The following is a 10,212-nucleotide window of genomic DNA, read 5'->3' as shown; positions in this document are numbered from 1 at the left end:
CAGATGAGACAAAAGTAGAGCTCTTTGGTAAAGGACATCATGAACTTTTTACAGAAACAGAAATGAGGCCTTTAAAGAAAAGAACACAGTCCAAAGGGGGTGCTACCAAATGTTAAGTTAAGGGTGCCAATAATTTTGTCCAGTGCATTTTTTGGGTTCTGTGTGGAATTGTATGGAATTGTACTGTAGATTTTCTTCTCTGTTTTTTTGTGAAAACAAAACAAAAAAACATGTAAGTACCAAAACATTTGCAACTGCAACAATTTTCTGAGAGAAGGGTCTCATTTTCGGACCCCATTTTAGATGGGCCTTACAGGGCCTTAGCAGAACATACTAGCTTGTTAGCTGGTAATACAGACACAAAATTTCTGAGGCATCCCTAATATTTCAGATTTTTCACCATAAGCAGAAAATCTTTACTATTCAAACAAATAAAAATGACAAAATCTGTTTTAAGTGCATTTAATATGCAGGATGTCACATTTTCATAAAGCATCCATATCTGCTATACAATGATGATCTACACTGATGACCAGAGCAAACTGAATATCCCTCGGCTGACATTTTCTTCAATGAAGCATAGAAATCTCTTAAAAGCATTTAAAATAAATACCAAGTCAAAACAACAAAGTCATTAAACTACAGCAATAGGAAGATCTCAACGTGTTAGATTTGGTGTATAGCTATAGTTTCCATTCTGTCGTCAAACAGCAGAGGACTGATCTCGATGTCCTGCCCTTCTGTTAGAGCAGTTTTATGAAACTGTACGCACTGAAACAATTGAACAATGATCACACTGTAAAAAACCCACAACATTTTCTGCAACATGTTAATCAGTAGTAGATCATAAGAAGACTAAAATAGAGAGCATTTAAATAATGACAAAATAGAAGTATTAAAGGTTCACTAATTTACAGGTGAAAATATATTTAAGGAAAGGCAAAATTCACAAGCATAAAAATTCAAGCTTCAACCGTTCTTGTTCTTTCAGTCCCAAACTGAGGAACTAACTAGTACTCCTCACGTTTGTCAGTCAGTCTTTGGTCGTTGAAATGGTCCCACTTTTTTCTGCTGCAGCAAGCATTTATGCATTTATATATATATATACAAAAACAAAAACGTAATGTGCAAAAAAAAGTATGCAAAACCGAAATTAGAAAAAGCACAAATAGTAAAATATATTATGAATATTTACAAATCACATAGTCAGTATAAGCTGAATATCACAGTATGTCAAATCCACACTTTCATAGCTTGCCCTCTCTCTAGGGTTATGCGTTTCTCTACTCCAGTCGGGGAGGGTGGAAGGGCTTGGAGGGTTAACTCAATATGTAGCGCAGTCTTTACAAACAAGGTAAGTCTGTGGGACAGACCAGGGCTCCATCTCAGCCTCCTCTCACTAGAATTTAGTGCTGTTGCTAAAGCTGTCTGACATGATAATGTTTTTGTAGAAGTTGTCCGAGCGCACCGAGCAGTAGCCCTTTACCTTGTCCAGGACCTGGTGGACGGGGAGGATGGACGAGGAAGCCTCTCCTTCGGAAGGGCTGCATTTGGGACTGCTCTGATTGGAGAAACTTTTACCTGCAAATATGCCATAATGGTTGAGGGAATATACTTTTATAATATAGTGAGATTTAGGAAAAGCAAGCATTGATGCCAAAGTATCTGTACACTTGCATACAGGATGATGATGACAAAATAGCACCCAATTAAAAATTTTTTTTAAACATTCAGTATTGGCTGCTTCAAAAGAAACAGGACTGTTTTGTCAATGCTTTGACAGTTTGATCATATTAGTTTCCAATTCATTCAACTATAAGGGGTGAGTCATTATTTGTTCATGCCATTCTGTTGAATTTCCATGCCTTTGTGCAGTCTTAGGCAAAACATTCCAATGCACACATGCACCTTCCGTCCCCTTCTACAGCATTATACCTTTGCCTTAAGATTTTTTATTTTTTTTTGCAGTGATTGCTTTTTAATGTGCAATAAATTGAAGAGCCAATTATGCTCCAGAAAGGTGCTAACCTGCAGAATAAAACAAAAATTGTAGAACATTTTTGTCACAGTATGCTCCTATACCATGCTAGAAAAGTCATTATTTGATGATGATGATGAGGTAATTTACAATTGCTAAAAACAATGGTCTCAGTATAATAGTAAATACTATTTTACAATACACATATTGTGTGATACTGGCACAAACAAACAAACAAACAAAAACTACAACTTCTACTTCTTGAAAAAGTCAGTCAAATAAAATAGGTTAAATAAAAGTTTGTTTACATAATATATGTGCGTGTACTTTATTATTTATTATATATATGTATATATAAATACACACATATACATGTATATATATTTAAAAACAATAATATATATATATATATATATATATATATACACACACACACACACACATATATATATATACAGCATTTATAAGCATATAGCATTTCTTAATTATATACATGCATGTGTATTTATATATACATAAATATACACAGTACACTAAAATATATTATGTAAACACGATTAATCGTGACTAATAATTTGACAGGCCTAAAATAAATTCAAAAATTAATAAATTAATAAAAATAAATTAACAATATCAGTTTTAATTGGTCCAGAAATAAATAGAATATAATAGTAAAAATTAGAAACAAAACTAAAAATTCTAAATTTTTTAATTTAAATTTAGAAATATATTTTTTAAAACATTTAGTTAATATAATTTCTTTACTAAATCTAAAGACAGGATAAAGTAATAAAAACAAAAGTGTCAATATAACAGCAAATATTATTTCATAAAAAATGGCAGAAGAAGTAAAGAAAAAAGTGAATTACTATATAAATATAAATAAAACATTATTCTTCAATAAACTTGATGAATTTAATTTCACTAGAAAAAAAGAATAATCTATTGTAAATTAATTGTATTGTATTGATGAGTAAAAATCTATACAGTGTACATTACAATGACTTGAAGAGGTAGTTTACCCAAAAAATGAAAATTCTGTCATTAATTACTCAACCTCATGTTGTTCCAAACCTGTAAGACCTTTGTTCATCTTGGAACAGAACTTTATTTCAGAAAATAACTTTTCTTCTGTTCTGCGTCAGTCTCGTGGTAGTACCATTGCTGTCTATGCAGGGTCAGAAAGCTCTCGGATTTGATCAAAAATATCTTAATTTGTGTTCCGAAGATGAGCAAAGGTCTTACAGGTTTGGAAAGACACGATGATGAGTAATTAATGACACAGTTTTCATTTCTGGGTACGCTATCCCTGTAAAATACTTTTGAAGACTGTATTTTTAGATAAATTATGCAATTTTTCTCAATTCAGTGTAACGACCAGCACAGCATTTTCTTCATCTTAGCATATATGCAAACATAAAAAGTCTACAACTCCTAAATGCTAAATATCTCAATATTCCACAATGACAAAAACTCTGCTGTGCATAACAGTATCTCCAATGTTAAGTGCATTATTAGTGTCAGCAAGTGCATGTAACCTATCATCTGAATGGCCAGAATTTACAGCAGAGCGATCCAGCTGTGGGGATGAAGTGTTTACTGTGTATGGTTGTATATATTTTAGTGTCAGCAGTGCAAGCTGGGTATTTTCTCCTGTGGGAACATTAACTGCCAAACGAAAAGAAAAAAGAACAAAACAAAGGAGACAAATAAAAACAGCCCACCGTGAGAAACATTAGTGTCAAACAGAGTGCAAATGACATTCAGAACTCCTAAAAGACACTAAAGCTTGTCAGTGTCTACTGAAACACTGGGCAGGAGTCAAGTCTATAACCTATTTATACATATTTATTCAGGTTGAGGTGTTTCCTCATATTGCACCACTGTGCTAGGAACTTTATGTGCTATTTAACCGACAATGACAACCAGCAGCAGTGTGCTTTCTAGTTCTTGAATGTCACTCCACAACTTGGATTCAATCCAACAGGCAACTATTCCACCATAAAACATCACAACAGATGCCTAATGTTTCCAAAAAAGGTAATGTTACATTAATTACGGTTTTGGAGGGTCAAAAGGAAGCATTTATGTGTTAGGAGTGAGTTAGACTAGGTATTATGTCTAGGGCCGCTGGATTGAATTCAGTCTATCCCAACAGGGGAAGCTGATCACATGAATAGAGGAAAGCAGTGTGAACTCAAGCTGGCTTGCGTGGTTTTACCTCAGGAAGTCTCTCCATGGCATTATTGCAGGGTACTATCTATACCACAAACATAAATACAGACACACAGCACCACTGAGTCCAGATTTACAGTTACACAAAAAGTAACACAGTACAGCAAAGCACACAAGGCATGAAGGGCAATATCCTTACCAAAAATAGCTAAGCATTACACATCAAAGCAATATATTACTCAGAGTGTGCTAACTAAAGGTTTTGAACCCCTATTTTTAGTGTTAAATACCCAGTTTAATCTTAACCCTTTGATGCATGATCTTTGCTATAGTGGAGAGATTATAAAAGCAATTTTTAATCATTTATATACAGTTGAGGTCAAAAGTTTACAGACACCTTGCAGAATCTGCAAAATTTCACCAAAATAAGAAGGATCATACAAAATCCATGTTTTTATTTAGTCTTGACCTGAATAAGATGTTTCACATAAAAGATGTTTTAATTTAGTCTGTAAGAGAAAATAATTAGATAGTAATTTATAAAAATAACATACACTATAAAAATAAATACACTTAATCCTTAATACTGTGTTCTTACCTGAATGATCCACAGCTGTGTTTTTTTTTTGTTTAGTCATAGTTGTTCATGAGTCCCTTGTTTGTCCTGAACAGTTAAACTGCCGACTGTTCTTCAGAAAAATCTTTCAGGTCCCACAAATTCTTTGGTTTTCAGCATTTCTGTGTATTTTAACGCTTTCCAACAATGATTGTATGATTTTACGATCCATCTTTTCACACTGAGGACAACCAAGAGACTCATATGCAACTGTTACAAAAGGTTCAAATGCTCACTGATGCTACAGAAGGAAAACCAATGCATTAAGAGCTGGGGGTGAAAACTTTTGAACAGAATGAAGATGTGTATGTTTTTCTTATTTTGCCTAAATATCATATTTTTCATTTAATATTGCCCTTCAGAAGCTACAGAAGATACTTACATATTTCCCAGAAGACAAAATAAGTTAAATGTACCCTGATTTTCAAATTCAAAAAGTTTTCACCCCCCGGCTCTTAATGCATTGTGTTTCCTACTGAGGCATCAGTGAGCATTTGAAACTTCTGTAATAGTTGCATATGAGTGTCTCGGTTGTCCTCAGTGTGAAAAGATGAATCTCAAAATCATACAGTCATTGTTGGAAAGGGTTTAAAAACACAAAAATGCTGAAAAACCAAAGAAGAATGTGAGACCTAAAGGATTTTTCTGAAGAACAGCGGGCAGTTTAACTGTTCGGGACAAACAAGTGACTCATGAACAACTATGACTAAACAAAAAAACAAAACAAAAACAAAACACAGCTGTGAATCATTCAAGTAACAACACAGTATTAAGAATCAAGTGTATGCAAACTTTTGAACGGGGTCATTTTTATAAATTCAATTATTATTTTCTCTTGTAGACTATATGTAAACAACTTTTATGTGAAACATCTTATTCAGGTCAGTACTAAATTAAAAATAACATGCATTTTGTATGATCCCTCTTATTTAGTAAAATAATGAACATTTAGCAGATTCTGCAAGGTGTATGTAAACTTTTGACCTCAACTGTACACTCACTAATTAAAAGTTTGGGTCGGTACGATTTTTAAAAATGTTTTTCAAATTAGTCTCTTGTGCTTACTAAGGTAGCATTTATCTGAATTAAAAGTAAAAATGTTGCAATTGTGAATTTGCAAGCAATTGTGAAATAATAATTAATAAAATAATAATTATTGTTAAATAATATTACAATTTAAAATCACTTGTTTTTTTTTTTAACCTTGTTGAATGTAGTAATTCATGCATCAGAGGGTTAATATAAACCAACAACTGTGGCCTAAGCAATCCACATCATTACTTTTATGCTCACCTGCATTGCTGTGCCTCGCAAAGGGGTTTAGTGTGGCTTTGGCTTTAGACGTCCAGTTGGCTGTGGTGGAGCCAAAGGAACTGGAGGAGAGGGATTTTCCCAGGTTATCGGAACTCACTTTCTTGGTATTATTAGTGGCAGTCTTGCTCCAGTCTGCAAAAACAATAAAAAAAGGTTAAATGTTATTCATACATACCAGTTAACTTTTACCACACAGGTGAATCCCATGCATAAAGATACAGCACAAGAAAAACCCAATACTGCAATTCCATCATCTTAAAAACAGGACAGACAACTTCCTCAAGAAAAGCTGTGTGGGACCTGCATTCGAAAAATAGACTGTTTAACTTCACATCTCATTTTATCAGATTTAACTGGAAGTAAAGCCCAGCTAAGGCCTCTCTGGTCTTAAATTTTATTAACAATAGTTCTGTGATACTTCAGGGGAAAAAAGGCTCCAAAGCTGGGCTTTACTGAAACACACATTCTGAGTGCAAGAAAACTCTCAGGAATTCAGCACCTAAAGATGTAGTCACAGCACAGTCCAATATGCCTATGAAAAAAGTGATATAAAGAAAAGTGAAAAAGTATGAGCACAAATGCAGTGTGCCCATGTGCAACAGAAGAACTCAATAATGTAGCCATTACTTCATGGAATGTAATTGAATGTATGAATCTTCCTCTGTATAGGATTCTGAAACATGCTAGTTGACAAAATCCCCGAAAAACATAAATAATTTTAAAATATCTGTAATAATTTTAACTAAATTTACCGGAGTTATCTGCCAAGCGGAACTTTCCACAGCACAAGTATCTCCTCCATTGCTTCTGTACATTTTCTTTCAGGGCACAGTGGAACACAAATATGAATAATCCTGTTGAAATAAAAAAAAACAAAAACAAAAAAAAACAAATTACGCTCCTTAATCTGTGCTGATTACAAACAAGGTATTTTCAAATGATCCATGAGTCGTATTTCAGTTTTAATAAACAACCTGCCATACCGCAGCGACCTCCAGCGGAGAACTACACATTTATACACCAAACCCCCTACCGGCCGAAATAGCTCAGTTGGGAGAGCGTTAGACTGAAGATCTAAAGGTCCCTGGTTCGATCCCGGGTTTCGGCAGGGTGTGGTGCTAAAAGCAACTTTTTAACTTCAATAAGTTCGAAGAATAAAAATGGGATCATTTTAACTGTGTTTACATTTTGATTTTATTATAAAAAGTAAATGATATATAAACACTACCAATCAAAAGTTTCTGAACAGTAAGATTTTTTGTTTTTTAAAAAATTCTCTTCTGCTCACCAAGCCTGCACAATATTGTGAAATATTTTTACTATTTAAAATAACTGCTTTCTATTTGAATATTTTTTAAAATATAATTTATTCCTGTGATCAAAGCCACATTTTTAGCATCATTACTCCAGTCTTTAGTATCACATGAAATTATAGTAATTCATATTTTTATTTAGCAAGGATGTTTTAAATTGATGATTTTGAAAGACATTCATAATGTTACAAAAGATTTCTATTTTAGATAAATGCTATTTTTCTGAACTTTCTATTCATCAAAGAAACCTAAAAGAATTCTACTGTTTTAAACATAATAATAATAATAATAATAATAATAATAATAAAGCAGTAAATTAGAATATCAGAATGATTTCTGAAGGATCATGTGACTGGAGTTATGATGCTAAAATTCAGCTTTGAAATCACAGAAATAAATTACATTGTAAAAAATATTACTTTAGTTACTTTAAATAGTAAAATATTTCAAAATGTTTACTGTTTTTTTGACTTCTCTATATAACATTTAAAATCTTTTGACTTTCTTTTTTTTTTTAAATAAACAAATAGATTTGTTTTAGTTCTATACAACAAAGGAGGTTTTAAATATGATCCTGGACCACAAAACCAATCATAAGTGTCAATCATCTGAAGGCTGAATAAATAAGCTTTCCTTTGATGTATGATTTGTTAGGATAGGACAATATTTAGCCAAAATACAACCATTTGAAAATTTGGAATCTGAGAAAATCTAAATATTGAGAAAATCGCCTTTAAAGTTGTCCAAATGAAGTTCTTAGCAATGCATATAACTAATCATAAATTACATTTTAATATATTTATGGTAAAAAATTCAGAAAATATCTTCTTGGAACAAGATCTTTACTTAATATCCTAATGATTTTTGGCATAAAAGAAAAGTTGATCATTTTGACCCATACAATGTATTTTTGGCTACTGCTACAAATATACACATGCCATTTATGACTGGTTTTGTGGTTCAGGGTCACAAATTTCTCACTTTTGACAGATGATATATACTTATATGCATTAAAAAGGTAAGAATGTAAAATAGTAAACACATCAACACATGAAAGATATCATGTCCAGCATTAACTTTAAATGTACAGGATAATGAAAAGATAAATAATATAAACCAACCCTGTAAGGAGTTGAAAATGGAGAAGAGGTACATGAAGGCCAGGCTGACTGGACCCCAGGCGAAAAAAGCAAAGCCCCAGGTCATGCCCAGCAAGAAAGTCAGGCTGACCACACTGCGCAGGTTACGCAAGATCTCCTCTCGAAGTGTTCGGTTGCTGCGCTTGCCGTTACGTCCGCATATCTGGATCATGACCACGATGAACATGGCAACATTCATCAGGAAGATCATGGAAAAGTAGCCCACGCATGTCACGTAGAATACCACTGGACTATGAATCCAACAGCTACAGAAAGAAACACCACCAGAATGAGAATGAGGCACTAAAAGACTTCTTTCACATAAGACATCAGCTATAAAATAGTAGTGAGTTTGAAACTTACAATTCTGTGCCCTGTCCATTATCTCCTTTTCCATAATAGTTTTTTCCATAAGAATTTTTGCCCACAGCCAAAACAATGCCAACGACTGCAGCAGGGACACCTGTAAACACAGTCAGATCTTCTTACTACTATGTTCAATACTCCTTCACAGTGATCGTATACTATATTGAACAATGGAGAAAAAATACTCATGTCAAACATCTTGCTGTTGCACATACCCCATCCTACGAGGCAAAACTTGAGGATGTATCGCCGTATATAAGTGTTGAAGACTTTGACCAGGGCAATGTACATGTGGATTGACTCTAAGCCCATCCAGGTGAAGGACGTGAGAAGGAAAAAGTGCAGAAAAACAGCCACTGTCACACACAGTCCCTCAATGTCGTATGAGGCCAACCAGCCGTCCAGAAGAAACACCATGTTGAGGAAGAGCAGCGACGTGCTGAGATTCATCAGGATCTTGGAGGGATAATCTCGCCGCAGCTTCCTATAGATTTATATCAAAGAAAACAATTAGTCTTTCCAATTGCACCTCTAGCCATTTACACTATTAAGCCATTCTAGGTGTATATGACTTTCTTCTTTCAGATGATTACAATTGGAGTTATATTAAAAAATGCCCTGGCTCTTCCAAGCCTTATAATAGGAGTGAATGGGTGTTAATAATATTTAACAGTCCAATAGAAGTCCAATAAAGTGCATCCATCCATCAAAGAGAGAGCAAAACAAAACACCAGTTATGAATTAGAAGTACAACACAAGGATTTGTAAAGAAAAATGTCAGAGGATTTCGATATAAGCCAAGAGGAGACTGGTTTTCCATTGCTGTAAACAAAACTTGGTTCAAGCGAGACTAGCATATGCTCACCGGAGCTTACACTACATCCTATGTCATTGATACCATGCCACATTGTGCGGCTTTTGGTTGTAATTTTCAGTCGAAGGGCAGCAATAGAAGCACTGTAAGTCTTCACTGCTTTTTCGTAGCGATAAGAAAAGGAGAAAATAATGGGAAGATGTCTGTGGACGAATTAAACTTACTAAAGACCCGCGTCTTTGTTCTCTCCACTTCAGCCCTGATGCCTTTGAGTCTTATAGTATACCACAGCTACTGAAAAAGCTTACAAATGGCAGAAACAAGAAACGCTAGATGCCTTACTGGCAGAATGCACACATGCCCATGCTTGTCATGATATCCAGAGCGTTTAGAGTCCTTGTGGGGAAAAATCGATGGTACGGAATTTTGTTTAAGCCTATGCTTATATCCATCAGCACCTGTAAGCTCTTTCAGTAGCTGTGGTCATCATATCAGTA

The 10,212-nt window shown here is 34.2% G+C and overlaps 1 protein-coding gene and 1 non-coding gene across 10 annotated transcripts in view; one reads left to right on the top strand and one right to left on the bottom strand.

The window, feature by feature from the left end:
- Positions 1–446: 446 nt before the first annotated feature.
- The window catches only part of adgrg6 (adhesion G protein-coupled receptor G6), a 52,010-nt gene continuing 42,244 nt past the window's right edge, over positions 447–10,212 (bottom strand). For all 9 annotated transcript variants that reach the window (XM_051139056.1, XM_051139057.1, XM_051139058.1 and 6 more), the window contains 6 exons: positions 9,117–9,385; positions 8,899–8,998; positions 8,518–8,801; positions 6,836–6,937; positions 6,063–6,215; positions 447–1,581 (listed from right to left, as the gene is read on the bottom strand). In XM_051139056.1, coding sequence (XP_050995013.1) covers positions 1,400–1,581; positions 6,063–6,215; positions 6,836–6,937; positions 8,518–8,801; positions 8,899–8,998; positions 9,117–9,385 — 1,090 coding nt within the window. In that variant the 3' untranslated portion in view covers positions 447–1,399. The remainder of the gene's footprint in view (positions 1,582–6,062; positions 6,216–6,835; positions 6,938–8,517; positions 8,802–8,898; positions 8,999–9,116; positions 9,386–10,212) is intronic.
- On the top strand, positions 7,119–7,191 carry trnaf-gaa (transfer RNA phenylalanine (anticodon GAA)). Its single transcript has one exon. It is a non-coding gene; the product is annotated as a tRNA-Phe (tRNA).

Source organism: Labeo rohita, chromosome 20 (genome assembly GCF_022985175.1).
Source record: "Labeo rohita strain BAU-BD-2019 chromosome 20, IGBB_LRoh.1.0, whole genome shotgun sequence".
In the NCBI taxonomy this organism is placed as follows: domain Eukaryota; kingdom Metazoa; phylum Chordata; class Actinopteri; order Cypriniformes; family Cyprinidae; genus Labeo; species Labeo rohita.
The sequence above is the reverse complement of the archived record's forward strand: the minus strand, read 5'-3'. Positions and strand labels throughout refer to the sequence as shown.